This window comes from Bemisia tabaci, chromosome 6 (assembly GCF_918797505.1).
Source record: "Bemisia tabaci chromosome 6, PGI_BMITA_v3".
NCBI classification, from domain to species: Eukaryota; Metazoa; Arthropoda; class Insecta; order Hemiptera; family Aleyrodidae; genus Bemisia; species Bemisia tabaci.
Window position 1 is genome coordinate 27,932,782 of NC_092798.1, and position 19,818 is coordinate 27,952,599.

Genomic DNA, 19,818 nt, shown 5'->3' on the forward strand with positions numbered 1-19,818 from the left:
CCATGAATTATTGAATTACACAACTGATGTTTACTAATTTCAAAGTTTGGTTTTGTTTTGACTACTATTGCGAATTCCAATTGGATCCAGGGTGAATATGTATTTCTTTGTATGACTATTTCTCTGATTTATGGCTAATTATAAGTTACACTCGGGTTATTTTTATAAAAATTGGATCAACAGGAATTAGATCCATGTCCCAAGACTTAGTGATTAATTTTGGAAGCTAAATAGCTCAAAAGTTCAACTGAAAAAATCTCATGGACACTATTGATTATTATTGATTGACGATTTTTTAGCGTACTTGTGGCAGATAAATTGATTTCAAAATTTAATCCTACACTCTCGAGATGCAGAGCTTTTTCTCTATTTTTTTAAAATAACCCAAATAAAACTTCAAATAATTCTGTGCGTCAGGACTAGCAATTCGAAAAATTAGTCAAAAACCATAAGACAACTATGTTGCCTGCAGCGTTTTTCGCAAATTTATAAACCTCGTATCTTAGGCCTAGTGTTATATGGGCAAAGTTTATCAGAAAGGTACCAACCCACATTTTCAAAAAAATTGAGTTAAGAATGTTTTTAAGTTTCACTAGCCGTATATTTTATCCTGCAAGAAACTGAAATTCCAATAGCAAATTATTTCTTTGTGCGAAGAGGGGTTGAAGTTTATTTTCCACATTCAGTCTTATGCAGGAATCCAACTTCAAACCTCTTTTCTCAGTTTCAACTTAATGTGGGTTGGTTCCTTTCTGATGAACACGGTCCATATATCCTAACCAATACACAGTGATCCAAAATTCCGATTCCACCCGCACCATGAATCACCCCTGTAACGTTAGAACAAATTAATATAGAGACTAGCAATTTTGTGAGTGCTCCAAGGTAAAAAGAAAAGAAAAACGACGTTTAGAAATCCCCAAAATTTTAAGAAACCACCCTGAAAAGAGGCAAGAACCCTAGCGCTTATAACGTTGCCCCTCTCACGTAAGGGTTTACCTCGATTTCCGGGTAAACCGTAGAAAGCATGGATTAATATATGAAACAGGGCTTAACTGACGTGCGCTTCAGCTAGAATTGTATTTAAAAACTAGTGGTTTTTCTATGAGGATTAATAATAAACGAGTGGTACGCATTATCCGAACTTGGCTGAATTGAAAACGCCTTCAAATGCGGCGTGATACCTCACGCATTCCGGAGAGTTCAAATAGTTGTATCATTGCGCCGTAAGAATTAGACGGAAGATTTAAATGGAGATAGCCTCCATGCTCGCTGGGCTTGTCGATTTCCTTTGACATTTTTGCAGTCATGAATGCGCTTAAGTGCGCTTCAGATAGAATTGTATTTAGCAAATGGGTGGTTTTTCTACGAGAATTAAAAATAAACGAGTGGCACGGAATATGACAAAAGAATATGAACTATGCAAAACGATAATCCGAATATCGGATCGGAACTTGGCTGATTCGAAAACGCCTTCAATTGCGGCGTGATACCTGACGCATTCCGGAGAGTTCAAATAGTTGTATCATTGCGCCGTAAGAATGGTACGGAAGTTTTAAATGGAAATAGCCTCCATGCACGCTGGGCTTGTCGATTTCCTTTGACATTTTTGCAGTCATGAATGCGCTTAAGTGCGCTTCAGGTAGAATTGTATTTAGCAAATGGGTGGTTTTTCTACGAGGATTAAAAATAAACGAGTGGTACGCATTATAATAAAAGAATATGAACTATGCAAAACGATAATCCGGGTATCGGAACTTGGCTGATTTGAAAACGCCTTCACATGCGGCGTGATACCTCACGCATTCCGGAGGGTTCAAATAGTTGTATCATTGCGCCGTACGAATGTGACGAAAGTTTTAAATGCAAATAGCCTCCATGCTTGCTGGCCTTTTCGATTTCCGTTAACATTTTTGCAGTCATGATTGCGCTTAAGTGCGCTTCAGCTAGAATCGTATTTAGCAAATGGGTGGTTTTTATGGGATGATTATAATTAAACAAGTGGTTAGAAATGGAAACAAAATAATATGAACTATGCAAAACGATAATCCGGGTATCGGAACTTGGCTAATTTGAATACGCCTTTAAATGCGGCGTGATACCTCACGCATTCCGGAGAGTTCAAATAGTTGTATCATTGCGCCGTAAGAATGTGACGGAAGATTTAAATGCAAATAGCCTGCATGCAGGCTCGCCACATCCCATCGGGTCCTGGTACCAGTTTTAAGATCCGGGCCCTTAGCACGGAGGGGGGGGGGGGGTCCGAGGGGCATCCCCCGAGAAATTTTAGAATTTATACGACTAATTGGACGCATTTTGAAGCTTCCATAAAGAATTTTCCATCAATTTCTGCGGAATAATTATGTTTTTTTTTTATACTTTCAGCACAAAATACTTGCGAATTGTTGCATTCAAAACATCTGGAAAATTTTTATTTTTTTTTATTGGGGGGGGGCATATGATACTATTATCAGTTCTATGAGGGCCAGGCCCCCCTGGACTCCCCCTTCGTTTGTCTATGGCAAGGGAGTTGAGCCATGAGTCATTGAAGTCGAGGATGCCCAGACTGGAGACCCTTAGCATCTGACGACGGAAGAAAATGTAACAACGTAGTTACTAAAAATATCCCTCTGTACTGAAAATCTTGAAAATAGATAGAAATTTTCCAAGAAGTATACTTCTTTGAAAATTTAAGAAGAATTCTACAGTGCCCCAGCGTGTTTCTGAAAATCTATTCACCTTTTGCGAAATTTTTAGGGTAAATTTTTCACTTTTTCTTACGAAACAAGGGTTGCATGTGAATTCGTAGTGGTTTTTCACGGGTAACACGGGCCCCCTCCGGAGCCCGGGCCCCGGTGCCAGGGACCCAGTATCCCCCCCCCCCCCCCCCGTGTGGCGGGCCTGACCAGAACAACGTAACAGAAGTTTATCGGTATCGGCTGTCCGCTAAGGCCACATCTCGAAAAAAGGCGGGCTGGCCAAAATACGCCGCCGCGCCGACGACCGGTTTTTCGCTTGTATCTCAAAAAACAATCAATCTCACGGAAAAATGTCATTTAACCTTTTATAAAGAGCACAAAATTTCCCATTAGAAACACTACACATTCATTAATAAGTGACTTTACTCGCACTACCTTCTGCTGCTTGTTTTCAATTAATTTTCGATAGACCCCTTTTTCGATTACCTTTTTTTTTCTGCTCCCTGCGCGAACAATTACATAAACTTTACCCAGCTCTTCTATAAAATTATTATCTCTCCTCTGTTTCTACAGTTTCTTTCAAGTCTAAAGTTGTATCATCGTTTCTAATCTCGCTTTCTAATGCGGCCGCCGATCGGCACGGAACGCAATATTAGCGCCTACAAGACTGCAGGAATACTTCACGCATTGCGTCAAACACAGTGCGCTCGCCGGTTGGCGCCAAGCGCATATCAGCGCCTACAAGACTGCATGAATACTTCACTCATTGCATCAAATACATTACGGTCGCCAGTCGCGTCTACATAACTTCTTTTCAATGTTGGTTTTTATTTTTGGCTAAGCGTTATTTGCTACATTACTACTTTACCTGCTACCTCAGCAGTACGAGATTAAATAAATTTCAATCAACATGCCATTCCATCGAAGTGTTGAAAGTGTTCTCCCTATTGAACGTACACATCCTATGGAAATTTAATGCGATAAAATTGAAATAAGATGTAATTTGTATGTGCATTGCAAATAACTTATCCTTCTGATACATGGATCTCATCTTATTGATCGTTGAAAATCAGCATTTATTAGGTACCCAAGTGATGTAAAAGTATTGTAATTTATGTAAAAATGACAGCAAAAAAAACAAGTCAACGAGGCTTCAAGTTCAAAATTAATTTCGAAAGCTGCAGACTATAATTTTATATAAATATATAATTTTTATAATTTCATCTGCTTCTCTTTACGGAGGAAAAGAATCCCCACCGTGGTGTGGGTCCTTGTTTACGATAGAATGGAATTGCATACAACTTCAGGGGCACAAACAAACTTTCCTACCAAAAATTTATGAAAGTAAAGTTGTTCCTAAATGAACATGGATGTGTCTCCATTAATTTTTCACAAAATGATGGGCTGTTTTTAACCAAGAACACAAATTTAATTCAACATCTTTAACTGTGAACAGGTAGTACCTGCAGGGTACCGACAATTAAGGGGCTTTGAGGACAGGGTGCATAAGTGCAGTTTCAGAAAAAATTGAGGTATTAATAATTTCAACTAAAACTAGTCTTTATACCTACATATTCTGGGGAAAATTCGCACCCAAATTCAAAGTTTTAAGCATCAAAAAGCGAGTTTGAAGTTTCTTTGCGTCATAATAAGGAATGTAAATGTAATTTTGAAACTTCAAACACGTATTTCTCGAAATAGCAAAAACTGCACCTTTGCGCCTTGTCCTCCAGGCCTTTCAATTGTTTGTTCACACCTATTGCGAGGAATGAGCATGCATGCAGTATAAATTGTGGCGATGTTTGTAACCGTAGCGAAATGCATCTCCGTAAAAACGCATGTTCATGTGTTATACGTATATCTCTGTACGAGGAGTTAGGATGATTTTCACATTCACAGAAGCATTAACATTTAGAGCAACTAAGTATTGGTTTCAGCTAGGATCCTACTGCAGTGTACACGGTACAGTTAGCTCGCCACAACTCGAGTGAATTCCTAGATTTCGAAGTTGCGAACCGGCCAAATTATTTATGTACCGGAAGCGAAGAACAAGAGTGCGGACTGAAATTTATTGCTGCTCCATCTGAGACTCAGAGACCGAATCGATTCGATCCCAGAGCCGCGCGGGCGCCAGGCGCTAGCGAAGATATCAGGCTTAGCAACCGTCGCTAAGAGTGACGTCACAGCCCTCCGTGAGTAACCCAGTTCGGAACTTCGCCTCCACTATTTTTTACGGAATTCGTGATTTTTTCCGGGGGAAATCGGTCTCTCCCTTCCGAGCAAGGGTAAATCAGGGTGGAACGATGTTTTCGAAAAGTTGAGATGTGCAAGCTGATCATCCATGCCGGGAAAGTGCCTGAAAACTGTGGAAAATCGTTAATGAAGAAGTGAGCGCGAAAGTAAACACAGGATCACCCTCTTGCAGTTTTGTGGCACATCAAGAGGATGTATCACAAGTAAAGTGTCTTGAGTAAAGTTTCATGATGTAAAATAAGTTCAGATCAAGCGGCGTAGATTCTCGGTCTCTCGTGTTATTTGATCAGCCTGTTTCCTTCAACCAGTCAGAGGAATAATCGCACAAGTTTTGACGGATTCGTGTTGAAAATGTGAGGATTTTCACGGTGAACGAGACCTGCCTACATTCGAATTTTTTTCGCCAATTATAAACAATGCACGTCTGACAAGTGTTCGGAGTTTCGAAAGGAGGGGCTACATGCTGTTGAAAAGGTGAGATCTCATGTAATGTATGCTTTTTTTCATTTTCTTATTCTACCTCAATGGGTACTGCAGTTCCTGTAGGTATTTGAAATTAGGTCGATTATGAAATTAGGTGGATGTTTACTTGGCTTGAAGAAAGTTTTGCCGTACCTACTTACCTGAAAAAAATTGTTTTATTTAGGTACACCCTAATAAAAGTATTCAAAAGTTGACAGTATTTAAGTGCGGGATCGACTTAGGTATACAAATGTGAAAGTTGTACCTACCTGATTTTACCGCGACATGTCGCATAGTCTTTTTGTCGATGTGTAGTCATCGAAATTGATCTAGATAATTATTTCCGACCCGTGGGTTGCATTTTTGCATAACTGGCCGAATGAAGGCAAATTATTCCTCGAGCATCTCATTCGGATTTCCAACCGGTGCTGCACGGTGATCGGGCCGTGGTAAAAGAGTATTTATGACCCTGTCAATTCCTTATTCTCATGAGGCATTTAGTAGGTAAGTCACTTCTGTTTTCACAGAATTTCCCAAAAATGACTAGACCCTGAAACTAACGTCCGTTTATTTAATGAAAGAGGCGAAAAAACCTCATTGATTGTCTTTTTATTTAGCTCTACCTTAAATGTCGTCTTTCTGATATGTTTTAATCCCTCATGCTAAGTTTATCTTCTGTTTCCAGCTGAATCCAAATAATGGGAGCATGGATTCTAGAATTGGTTTCACTCCTTCTCCTCACCATGCTTCAAGGTAAGTTTATAAGAGAGGATGTAGAGCGTGAAATTCGCCTCACGAACATGGACATTGAACATCATTAACCGGAGAAAATTAAATAACAAAACATTTTTATATATATTCAAAAAAACACACTCACACAAACTAATAGAGTGATATAGAGATTTTCTTCAACACACATTCGATAAAACTTTTAATCGGTTTTTTCGGCTCCGATGAAAAAAAAAATTATCAAATGAAAAATAAAGACTAAGAGAAGATTTCTTTTGTTCGACAGGAGCAAAATCAATTTTTCAGAAGAAAAGGTACGAAATACATGCATTAAGATTTTACATGTAAGAGTGACATAAAATTGCAGAGTTCTGGCGAGTATTCAAATGAAGAAATAATGAAGATTGAACAAGAATAAAGACCTAATTTATATAAGTAACACATTTTCCGTGTAGGCAGATATAATAAAGCCTATCTTTTTATTCAAGAAAGTTACATAAAAATGGTCTGCTTTAGGGTGAAAGTATATTGAATGTACGTAAAAAAACATAAAAATATTTTTAAAAAAACCCTTGCTGAAATATTGGTCTCAGTTTAAATTTTCGAGTAAAACGGATTTATTACCGTAGGAGGCATGTTTCAACTGTTCCGTCACAAAAGGCGGTATATTTCCCTGGTAAAAATTGGCGATAGGAGCTGCGTTTCAAAATACTATAGGAGTTCTTATAGCCGACTATTGAAGGCTATTGAAAATCATATAGCTGGCTGTAGAAAGCGGAGCAAATCATGTAGCCGGGCTATACGAAGCTATAAAAAAGTATACAGTCGGGCTATAGTTCCTATCGCTGGGCTTTACACTTTATCGCCATTGGCTATAAAAGGCTATAAGAACTTGTGTAGAAATTCGTGTGATTTGGAAATCATTAAGTTCGATACGGATCTACCTTAATATTTATAAAACGCATATTATATTTTCCTTTAGAACATATTTATTTCATTAATTAAAATAAGAATAATCCATACAGAGTGTGCAAACATTTCAAAATCATGAGTTGAATAACGCTGACTCCGCCAGATTAAATATTAGAGCCTAACACAAAGCGGAGCGGCGACGCACTAGCGCCTACAAACCCAACACGGATACTTCACGCATTGCGCAATGCGTGAAGTATTCCTGTTAGGTTTGTAGGCGCCAATGCGCGTTTCGCGCTCTCTGCCCGCCCGCCGCGCCGCAGCGTGCCACGGCGTCTGAAGCAACTATTTCTCACCAGAAGTATTTCTCAGTATCATAAGAAATTGAAGGCGCTCCAACATATTAAGAATGACAGGCATCCTTCAAAAGTACGGAGCTTTCCTCGCAGAATAAATCAAGATACTACGGCACAAAAAGAGAACGGTAGTTCACGAACTAAGTAAGTCCTAGTATCCGTATTTAGTAACGTTTAGCATAAACTTTATCGTCTGGCTGTTGCTTAATCGCCATCGGCTATAATATGCCATAAGAAATTGTACAGCCGGCTACAGAAGCTATTGGAAATCTTACAGCCGGCTTTAGGTCTATAGTATTTTGGAACACACATTCTACTGCCAATTTTTACCAGGGTTTGCAAACCCTAAAATTAGATGAAGGTATTCAAACACGAAATGTTGCATTCCGTAAGATGTAATCGAAGTGTGCATTTTCACTTGTAGATTTTTTCAGCTTTGATCAAGATTATAAAAAAAGGATACTTTTTGGGAATAAACAGCCAAAATGCGCCTCTAGATTCCGTTTTTTGTCAAAAATTTAAATTGAAAGGAAGGAACCAGTCTTTTAGCAACATTTGCTCAATATTTCGACGTTTGCTTACTCTCGCTGTACATTCACCTTGAACATGTCTGCATATATCCGTCCAATAAAAGATGCTTTTTTGTAAATTCAAAAAAATAAACATTATTAGAGGGGTCTTCCTCTTAATTGGATTCTCATTTCTCTCCAAAGACACCAGTGCTGAACCTTGATAGGGGTTTAGTCCTAGGTTAAAAACTTCGACCTGTGAATGAAGCAAGAGGGGAAAACGAAAATATGAGGATATAGGCTTTTCCCATTTTGTCGTTCCCTAGGTTCAAGGTTGCAAAATTAGATGAAACAATTCTATTTTTCACGAGAGTAAAAGTTATGCGATTTATGCCCTAATTTTCCCCTGATATTTGTGTATTGCCGGAAGAAAAATGAATCATATTTTCAATGAGAAACGCCCGAAAGCTTCTCAGTAAAAACACAGTCTGCAAGTGCAAATTTCGCAACACTGAAAAAAGTGGTATGCTGTTTTAGCACCCAGGATGTTAAAAAAGTTGTCTAGTAATCCTAAAATGCTACCTTGATTGCCCACGCAGTTGAATTTGCATTCATAAGATGTAAAGTTAACTGCGAAGGCAGTAGAGGTAGCATCTTGGGATCACCAGACACATTTTTGACATCCTGGGTGCTAAAACAGCATATTATTTTTTTCAGTGTATAGTTACGTTGTTTCGTCGAACAAACGACAATTTCCCTAGACACATCGTTATTTTTTCATGGCCCGATTGACATAGAGTGGCAGCGTCTTTTGCGAGTGCTTTCCTTGTTTACCCAGCATTTGAGTAAGAGAGGAGTTTAATGGATGTGTTCGGGATGTTTGGCAGGCGGGAGTTCAATCAACTGCTACACGTGTTCGTCGGTGAACGGGAGCAGTCCAAGCTGCGAGGACCCCTTTCATCCTGCCATGTCCAACTACACTGAGAAATGCATGGTGCCCAAAAAAGGACACACCGGGGTTTTTCCGGCCAACTTCTGCATCAAAATCGTCGGAGAGAACAGTAAGTATCCATAAAGTACTTATATCGACGGCCGTAGGCGCACGGAAAAAAAATTGCTGATTCAACAAAACAATTGCTAAAAACAGTGAGTGCAATGGTTCAACGCAGATTTTACAACAAAAAAAATGCTACTTTAACTACATTGTAAACTAATTTAACCACGGGGGTGGTTAAAGTATCATTTTTTGTTGTAAAATCTGCGTTGAAACATTGCACTCACTGTTTTTAGCAATTGAATTGTTGAATCAGCAATTTTTTTTCCTGTGCGGTTCTAGACCTTCATGTTTGGGGGTGCCCAGAGGTGGAAAATGTCAGAGACCGGCTCCGAATGGGACGGTCGCTCAGGGGAGGCCTAAGTTTCGGCCCTCAAGTTACCCTACCCTCCTTTCTCTTTTTCTCTCCTTCCTCTCTACTTAAATACCTATAAATTCAATGTAGAAAATTTGTAGCAAAACTTTCCATCAAAACTACAATCTTACCATAAAAAAACAGTAGAATCTTTGTAAAACACGGCTATCAATATTAATTCTGTTTAAAACATTTTCAATTGATTGCTGGGATTTTACTCAGTGTGAGCGAATACAGAGTCTTTAAAAGCAGTAATTCCATGGTTCCGATAACCGTACCTACTTAATTTTTGCTTGGGGGTGCCTGGCACCCACTGGCACCCCCGTAGAACCGTCTATATGTAACGACAAAACCACCATACCATGTACCTCGTTTGCGGTGTTTAAAAATCTCCGCTCCCATTTTATTTTTTTGGAGAAAAACAAATCAATATTATTATTGGAAATTTTTACAGGGTTTTCTTCGCATAGAGTAGAAAAAGCACGGCTTTTTTTTAAAGAATTGACGTTGAGTAGTTTTCCATTTATAAAATAAAGTATGACAGGAAGTCTACAACGTTGCAAACCGAGGCACGTGGTCTTGTAGTCGCCGTCGACATGTAGAAACACACAGAAAAAATCGAGATATAGAACTGACGGGTTTTTCTGGTGAAAATGACAAGTGGGAACAGATACCTGTGAGGGAGTGAAGGGATTCTGCTTCTACTTTTTGATTCTCTACTGATATCAGCTAATGCTGCTTAAACGGTTAAAAAATCTAGTGACATCAGGCGAATCTCTCAACTGTTTTCGGTCGATTGATGAGTACTGGTAAAAGAGTGTTGATAACCAACAAGTAATCCGAGAACCAGCACACACGGTAAAAATGAAATCAGTTTACGAAAAACTTTGAGAGCAACACAGTAACCCAAGAGGAATCAAGCCAATGGCGTGGCGTGAATTGCGATGTATCGATTGTTATGCCATTTAAACCTATGGTAAAGAATCGATTATTAAGGTGTTCGCTGAGAACACCCTGTTTATCGATCCTTTTCCATAGCTTTAAATGGCATACCAATCGATATATCGGATAACACGCCACGCCACTGAATCAAGCCACGAACTTATATGAGAGGAGATTTAACAGATCCGAGTGAAAATCTAGACAGTGCCTCAGAAAAAAAAAAAAAAAAAAAAACTATAATCACCGCATCAAAAACATTAACTTTCATAAAGTGATTAATTTCTCGCATCTTTTCATTCACCTCTCTTTACTTATTTTTTCTTCCTTCTCTTTTCTCCCTTTTCTTTTCTTTTCTATTCGTATCTGAAAGAACCTCCCAACTACGTCGACGCGTCGTTGAGAGTAGCGCCTTCATGCAACTATTCGTGTTCAATGAATGTCCGTGTTGCATACCCGAAAAAGTGTAGGCGTTTTGGTTTTTCTGGCGCTCACAGTGACAAACGCGGCTCGTCCTTGTCACTCGTGCTTGGCGAGCAAAATATTTCTTGGCCATGAACTTGGAAGAGTCTGATTCATACCTGATAAAAAATAATTTTGATTAAGTTTAAAATTTTATTGCTCCAACCTAGGTCTGAGTGATTTCAGATATCGAGATCAAAGTATAGTCGGTGCTGATGACAGAACCTACTGTTCACATGGCCCCTGCACTTTTCTTGTTATACTTGCAGAACTTTCCTGTTGTGAGAGCAGAACTTCGGTCGTAGCCACAGTGTCTTCATAACGGAAACGTCTGTACCTGTAACAAAGAAAGTGCATGAGCCTAATGAACAGAACTATTATTTTTTCAGTGAAATTTTTAACTCGCGTTCATCTCCCTTTTTCCCCTACACTGGAAAAAAACACATTGGATCTAGAGTCCGGACTCTTAAAAACATCGACAAGAAAAAATTCTCTTGATTCAATCGGATTTTAGCTTAAATCAAGAACCAAGCCTCTTAATTTGAGCGGATTTCCTTTTGATTTAAGCTAAAATCTGATTGAATCAAGAGTATCTTTTTCTTGTCGATGTTTTTAAGAGTCTGGACTCTAGATCCAATGTGTGTTTTTTTCCAGTGTATATGCGAAGAGGATATTCCATTATTTTTTGCAGCCGAAGTAAAAGAGCGGATGGTGATCCGAGCGTGTGTGATGAAAACGATGGATTCGCAATGCGGCGTGTTCCGGTACCAGGACAGCACGATGACCGGTTGCATTCTCACGTGTGATTTCGATGGATGCAATTCGGCTCCTCATCATCACAATCCCCTCGCAGGGACCGGACTCCTTCTGACTGCTATCGCCATCGCCAATTTTAACGCCCTGCCGGCCCTCCTCAAATGGATTCAGTCATAGTAACTACCCAAGATCATTGAGTAACGGCTCGCCATTCAAGACTGAGTAGGTAGATATTAAAAATCAAGTTTCAGCAGCAATTGTAAGCGATGGCGAGGCGTGAATGATCGATTGCCGATATTTCCCCATTTGAGCTGTGGTAAAGAATCGATTATCAGGGTGTTCGCAGCGAACACCCTAATAATCGATCATCTTCCGTAGGTTTAAATGGTAGATCAATCGATATATCGCAAAGCACGCCACGCCACTGGTTGTAAGGCACCTAGAGAACAGCTCGTGGTCTTACAAAGTTAAGTGAATGAATCCTCTACGCCGACAGATCCTCATAGGTATACCCAAGTAGCATTTTTCAACGGGGAAAATCGCGATATTTTGAAATTAAGTTGCGATTTTTTACGATGTTTTGGCGATAAAATCGCCAGAATCATCAAAATCTGAGCGATTACCCATAGTCTTGTCACAATTTTATCTCTATTAAAGCCCGTTCGATGAAATAAAAATTTTATCTCAATATATCACGATTTTTTGTCGTATAATATTGCGGTTAATCGCTGTCAATAAAATCGCGATTTTATTGCAAATTTACGCGATGAAATCACAATTTATCGCAATTTTTTATTCGATAATATTGAATTTGTTTTTATTCAGATTGATAAAATCGCGATACCTTCTCCGGTCAAATCGCGATTACTGCTATTTGAAAAGTGAGGGTATTCTCAGGGGAGGGTTACGTATGCCATGATCTTATCCTTGAATGAATATTTAAGGTTTATAGATCCTGAAGGGATGTGTTCCTCAGGATGCTCGGACCTTAGAAAATGGGATGAGCTATAGCCACTCATATCGCTTAAGGCTTGACTCGTGAAGGAGTAGATAGTCCCTTTTTCCACCCTTCCTCCCTCTCAGAAAAAAAAATTCTCTCTACGATCATGCTAAACCTCATCTTGGAGCAGGTAGAACTCCTATAAGTGCCAAAAGTCAGAGGAATCCAATGATATATGTAACATGTTTACTACATGAGAAGAAAATTGTGAAAGGATAATACGGGACCAATAACAAATACAAATTTCAAAATAGCAGAGTTTAAATTTTTCTTATACGTCTGATGACGTCGCTTTGCCAACACGTTGCTCCTTTTCAAAAGTTTCCACCGATCTTTTCAACCAGTCAATGAGCATTTGTTTTCAGGTAGATACATTTTTGTATAATGTTTGTATTGATGCTTTCTGCCTGCACTTTATTCAAGTATTGCTGTCCTAAACAAATTGGTTGTGCAAATCGTGAGACACAAAATTGGACCTTCGGGATTAATTGAAACTTCATAATTCCTCTATGAACCCACCACCAATGGCGAGGCATGACTGATCGATTATCGATATTTCCTCATTTGGAGCTATGGTAAAGAATCGATTATTAAGGTGTTCTTTGCGAACACCCTGTTTATCGATCCTTTTCCATAGGTTTAAATGACAGATCAATCGATATATCGCAAAGTACGCGCCGCGCCACTGCCTCGATCAATAAAATATATCTATACTTGCAATATGCTACTTATTGATCACAATAAGTTATCGATTCCGACTCAATAATTTGTCAACTGATATGCCAAGCCTGATGATACGCATTTCCTTCCCAATTCCTACGGACATATGGATTAGCTTTCATGAGATCCATACCAAGAATGCTCTGCCCTTGACGGCAGTATTAAAGCCAAATTGTGATTATACGCTCTAACTTCCTTATTTGCATTATTTTTATCAATTTTTTTAGTAACTATTATATCATTTTGGGCCTGCAGTTCGTGTTGATACCTCTCCAAAATACCTGCTGCTATAGGTTTAACGAGATACGTAGTCTGATGGTTTTACCGTCGGTATATGTGGCGTGTTACCTCCGCATATGATGAAAGGTTTGATCCCGGTGCGATATTATCTATTTTTGTGTCAGAGTTGCAAATTTGACTAGATTGAATTATACTGTGTGTGCGGAAAATTTCCAGATGAGAGGTATAATAAGCCGTTTCTTCTTCAAAAGCACAAATAATATAAGGGTGGGTATCTAACACTGTCATGAATTTTCTTGAGCAGACGTTGAATAGCCATAATTTTTTTTTTTTGCAGTACACGCATTTTTCTCCTTTAGAGGACATCAAACTAATCCATATTAGCACAACTTCAGTTTCAAAATTTTGCTTTCTTTCTACAATAGCACATTTTTACAACTTAGAAAAAGTGATATGATTAACATTGTTCTACCCTTTTAAGTTGCATTGGATTTTTGTTTTAGCTTCTGTTTTTATTGTATCTTATAACATTATCTACCAATTGTATAGGATGTAAAGTAACTATTTCTTTTAATAAAGTTATTTTTTCTTATCCTGTGTTCACAAATTGTAGCTCCTTGAAGGGCCGGATTAAGGGGGTGGCCATATGGGCCGCGGCCCATGGCGGCAAAATTTAGGGGGCGGAAAATTTTGCAATCTTTTGAATGTAAGTATCAAAAAATGAGAGAAAGCAATCGGATTCAGAAAATAAATTACAAACTAGAAAAGGCGACAAAATCTCTCATTTCCTGAGAGAAAAAGTATAATAATTTCTAATTTTGTCGTCTTTCGGTGATACAAGAGACAACACCTTTAATTAGTCTAGTTAACAGAGAAACCATGTGCGAAGGATGGCAGACGACCGGTTGCCCAAGCAGGTCTTCGATTGGGTTCCTCCCGGAAGGCGACGGCGTGGACGTCCTGTGAAAGGTTGGCGACAAGGGGTGGAGGAGGAGATCAGAAGGTGCCAATTGCCTGATGATCCCTGGGAGGATAGGGGGCAATGGCGATTGGGCGTCGCAGAGCGCGAGGCGGCGCTATAAAAGCGACTTTATGCATGTAACAGAGAAACCAAACACGCAATTTGACCTGGAACGGAGCGGGTTGGCGGTCGGCTTGAAACGCATAGCGCCTACAAGACTACATGAATACTTCACGCATTGCGTCAAACAGTGTGGTCAGCAGCGATCGGCGTGAAACGCATAGCGCCTACAAGACTGCATGAATACCTCACGCATTGCGCCAACACAGTGCGGTCAGCGCGGCGGTGGAAGTTAAAATTTTTAACCACATTTATGTTTGTTCTTTCATAATTTTTTCGTTCTTTTATATAAATAGAAGGCCTTGTCCGAACAGGGATGGGTTTACGGAACTGAACTTTTGTTAGTGTTGACAGGGCTTTTACAAAAAATTTGCCTAACACGAGTGAACGCGTCTTATATACCCCTCCCCCATACCGGCACGTTCACTTGATGGTTTTTATAAATCGTATTCGACAGACCGCACAGGTGAGATTATATTGATATCAATCGGTTCAATATGTAACCAAAGCCGCAAAAGTCAATTTAGAAATCTGAGGTAACGGGTCTTATGTGATCGAATTTTTATTCTCTCGAGTACCAGATGGCAATGAAAAGTGAAATTGTTAGGAATTTTCTCATTTTCAGTTTTTCCAAATTAAATCATAAAATTTTTGTTTGGGGTTATGTTCTATTGTTTGGAACCAAACGATACATCGAACCACTGTCGAATACGATCTATTGATGTTTCAAAACAAATGAGAAGGGGGTGGAAAAATACAGGCGGCCCATAAATCCGGCCCTGGCTCCTTAAGTATATTATATGCAATTTTTAATTAAGAGGGCGTCTTTTAGTGCCTTTCGATGTCATTGAAGCAAATTAGTTACGGTTTTGGGTGAATTAAAATGAAAGAACCACGTAATAACATGCGCTAGAACTGCTAGAAGTCATTTGTAAATTTGTTTAATCATTTTATCTTGACCAGATATTGAAAAGGTCCTTACGCGCCTGGTCAGTGAACTTGCGCGACCATCACTGAACGCTAAAATCTATGATATCTTGCATATGGGTTGATTAATGAAATTCACTCGGTATTTAAATATTTTTCTACGTTGGAAAAAAAAAATGATCAATTCACTGCCTTAATCCAGATTCCACATGGTTGGCCATCGAGGTGATGTTAGAATCACCGGGATGTATTTTGATGGCGAAACTGCGGCGTTTCAAAATCTCCGTTCCTTTTTTAATTTTTTGACAAAGAATAAATCAATATCATTCATTGAAAATTTCACAGGATCTTCTTCTCACGGAGGATAGGAATGTTTTCACCAGTGGCGTAGCGTGCTTTGCAATATATGTATAGATTGATCTACCATTTGTTAAACCTATGGAAAAGGATGAGTAGACAGGGTGTTCGCAAACGAATACCTCAAAAATCGATTCTTTACCATAGCCTCAAATGGAGAAATATCGATGATGAATCATTCACGCTTCGCCAATCGCCACTGGTTTTCAATAGATCGTATTCGGTACACCAAACGTGTGAGATTGTATTGATATTGATTGGTTCAAAACATAAACATCAAAAGTCAATTGAGAAATCTGACGGAACGGGTTTTTTTGCGATAGATTTTTGATTCGTATGAGTACAAATTGGCCAAGAGCGTGAAATTGCTACAAAATTTTTTATTTTCAGCTTTTCTGACGAATATCTTAAAGGTTATGTCTGATTGTTTTGAACCAAACAATACATCGAATCACTATCGAATACGATACATACAAAACGTTGAGGTTTATTAAAAAAATAATAAATAAATAAAATAGGGATAAAATTTGAATAAAATAAAAAAGAAATACAATTATGACAGGAAGTCCGCAGCGTAGGAGACCGAGATAAGCGTTTTCATAATTTTACCGTCGATTTTTGGTCTTTAGCCGTAGCGCGATGAAGCGAAAATTCAAAACGATCCAGCGAGTCCTGGAAGTTACACTGCTCCGGCACACAGTGGACCGAGTAAATTAGAGAGGTCGGACATGGAATTTTTGACTTCAACCGCACACTTTTATGTTTATTTCGCCACATTTTAAACCTCAGGGGGTGTTCCTGGAAGTGAAATTCACGAGGAAATCAATGGAACCACTTTAAGGACCTCACAATTTTGTATAAACGGAGTTAAAAGTGTTTAGAGTTTCCAAATTTTGTCCGACCTCTTCTATTGACTCGATCCACTGTGCGGCAGTTGCGTGCTGACCAACAAAAGAGGAAATTAAATTTACTTCATGTGCTAATACCTCAATTTTTCTCTCTCCCCCACTACAAGCGCCTCGAGACGTGAGTGCAATGACCGGAGAGGGATGGCAGCTTCCAACTGTTTTCTTGACCTTAATTCTGTCTTATAGCACCCTCGTCCCTCGCGCGTGGGGTTGCAACACTCATTTTTGAGCTCGGGATTCTGGAAAGGAGCTTAAATCAATGACAGGACTAGAGGAGTCTCTGTTAAAAATTGGCGATTTCAGCATTTTTATCTTCAAGGTTCCCCAGGTTTTTTTAAAAAAAGTTCAAAATATTGTACACACTACTTACTGCATTATTTGGATGGGTTTTAGGAGCTGTCAATCAATTTGACAATACAGTATCCATGCCAGCAAATGCGTTGTATAAGAGATGAGTAGGACGGATTCAAATCTAATTACCTAAAAATCGATGAAAACACTCTTCTGGCCCTCTCCATCTCTTTTCTCCAGGCCCGGACTTAGGGCGTGTGCAGGGCGTGCGGCGCACACGGGCGCCAGCCTTTGGGGGGCGCCACGAAAGAAGAAGAGAGGGAAAAAAGGGGGGAAAGGAAAAGGAAAAAAAGGGAAGAAAGGACAAGGGGAAAAAAGGAAAAGGAAACAAGGTTGGGCAGTGAAAGCAAGGAAGAAGGGGGAAATGGAAGGAAAAAGGAGGCAAGAAAAGTGAAAAGAGAGTCCGCGAGAAAGGGGGGGGGCATAAAAACCATAGACAAAATATAAAGAGAATTGCCGTCTAAAGGTAAATTTTCAGGACAAAAACTCCACCTGGTCCATAGACGGTCAGGCGCCCCTTGACCCTAAATTTGCGGCTGTACAGAAATACAAGAGTAGGCATGTAGTAAGGGGGCGCCATAAATCCATCGAACAGGAGCCGACATAGCATTTTAGGCCACGTCCGCCATCTTGGATTTGAGAATTTTTAAACATAGTAAAAATTCGAGTTTCCGGTCGAAAAATACCCTCAGACACCGAGTTTCAAAAAAATCCATCGAACAGGAGCCGACATAGCATTTTAGGCCACGTCCGCCATCTTGGATTTGAGAATTTTCAAAAATCGACTAAAAATTCGAGTTTCCCGTCGAAAAGTACCCCTGATCCCGCGGTTCACAAAGCTCTAACGAACAGAAACGGAGGCCAGAACCGGGGCTCATTTTAGGCCACATCCAACATTTTGGAGTTGAGAATTTTAAAAAATTGACTAAAAATTCGAGTTTTCCGTTGAAAAATACCGTGTGATACCGCGTTTCACAAGACTCGAACAAACAGAAACCGAGATAGCATTTTAGCCCACGTCCGCCATCTTGAATTTGAGAATTTTAAAAAATGGACTAAAAATTCGAGTTTCCCGTCGAAAAATACCTCCTGACACCGAATTTCAGAAAAATCCATCGAACAGGGGCCGAGATAGCATTTTAAGCCATTTCGGATTTTCGAATTTTGAATTTTTTGAATTTTGACAGATTTTGATTTAAAACGCGTGATCCCCAAAATCGAAGCTCAGATTCGGATTCCTCGTAAAAAATCGATGCGATTTCATGTATCATACCCTGACACCGAATTTCAGGAGAATCCATCGAACAGGAGCCGAGATGGCATTTTAAGCCACTTCAGTCATTTCGGATTTTTGAAGTTGGAAAATTTGACTTAAAACGCGTGATACCCAAAATCGAAGTTCAGATTCGGATTCCTCGTTAAAAATTGATACAATTTCATGTATCATACCCGAGCATAGCGTGAAGGAAAGAGACGTAACGTAGACATACTGATTCGAGCATATGAATCCAACGTGGCAACATGGGTAGTGCTCAGTGGGTCAGCGGAGGAGGAAGAATAAGAATTTATCGTGAGGAATTCCTCGCGACGAAACCGAACGCTTAGCGCCGCCGGCGCCTCCCCGTTCGGTTTCACTCGGGCGACCGCGCGCGGCGGCGTAGTTCAAAGGGAAGTACGACAGAATCTATACGCGTCGTTAAACCTTTTTCCTTCACGCTATTCTAACATATGATACATGAAATCTCATCAATTTTTCACGAGGAATCCGAATCTGAGCTTAGATTTTGGATATTACGCGTTTTAATCTATTTAAAATCGTAGGAGAAATTACAGAATTGTCCTTGAAAATTGATCACACATTAGTGTTTTTTTACGTCATTAAACCTCTTTCCTTCACGCTATTCTAAAATTTGATGCATGAAATCGCATCAGTTTTTCACGAGGAATCCGAATCTGAGCTTAGATTTTGGATATTACGCGTTTTAATCTATTTAAAATCGTAGGAGAAATTACAGAATTGTCCTTGAAAATTGATCACACATTAGTGATTTTTTACCCCGTTTTTCTTCTACGTTCACGTAATGAAATTAGATCAACAGTTGACTCATCGACTAGTCTAGCCTAACCCCCCAGAATCGGTCTAAAGGGCGAACGATTTTATCAGATAAGATGTGCGGTCCTAGTTTCCGGGCAATTGCGGTTTGATGGAAGCTGCGATGAGGAGAAACGGAAGATATGCGAAACTCGGGCGGATATTAAGTGAGAAACCAGGTAGAGGAAAGGCCTTCTTCCCGAAAAGTTAGTGCTTGGGCCAACTTACATGGTCACTGGTGCATTGCATAGCAGGTTGTGGGAAACTATTTTTTTGCAGCAACAACCAATTGGATCGCATTTTGCAAAAAGGAACTAAGAGCATTTCAATGTTGCTGGGATTGTGCAACTTAGGTAGGTACATTCTTTGCAAAAAGTAAACTTTGCGACGGTAATTTTCGTCTTGAATTCATAGTTTATTGGGAGTAGAGGTGAAACTAGTTTAGATGATCAGTTTATATTTGCAAAGTGAAACAAGTTCCCCAATCTTAGCAACATTGGAATACTCTAATTGGTTCCTTTTTGCAAAATGAAATCCAAATGTGACTGATCGACCTCTCCAAACAAAATAATTTAGGAGGGTCTTCGAGACTTCAAATCATTATATTGATCGATTCATTTTTTTTTTTTTTTTTTAAACAATTTTTGGTCTGTTAT

General features: G+C 39.4%; 1 protein-coding gene and 1 long non-coding RNA gene across 2 annotated transcripts; one reads left to right on the forward strand and one right to left on the reverse strand.

Moving 5' to 3' along the window:
• Nucleotides 1–4,926: 4,926 nt before the first annotated feature.
• On the reverse strand, nucleotides 4,927–11,352 carry LOC140224750 (uncharacterized). Its single transcript, XR_011900002.1, has 3 exons — nucleotides 10,004–11,352; nucleotides 5,684–5,970; nucleotides 4,927–5,062 (listed from the first exon to the last, which is right to left on the reverse strand). It is a non-coding gene; the product is annotated as an uncharacterized lncRNA (long non-coding RNA).
• LOC109034465 (UPAR/Ly6 domain-containing protein bou) lies at nucleotides 5,061–14,038 on the forward strand. Its single transcript, XM_019047632.2, has 4 exons — nucleotides 5,061–5,426; nucleotides 6,100–6,167; nucleotides 8,808–8,981; nucleotides 11,422–14,038. Exons 2-4 carry the CDS (start codon nucleotides 6,113–6,115, stop codon nucleotides 11,661–11,663), a joined length of 471 nt encoding a protein of 156 aa, XP_018903177.2. The 5' UTR covers nucleotides 5,061–5,426; nucleotides 6,100–6,112; the 3' UTR covers nucleotides 11,664–14,038.
• The last annotated feature ends 5,780 nt before the right edge of the window (nucleotides 14,039–19,818 follow it).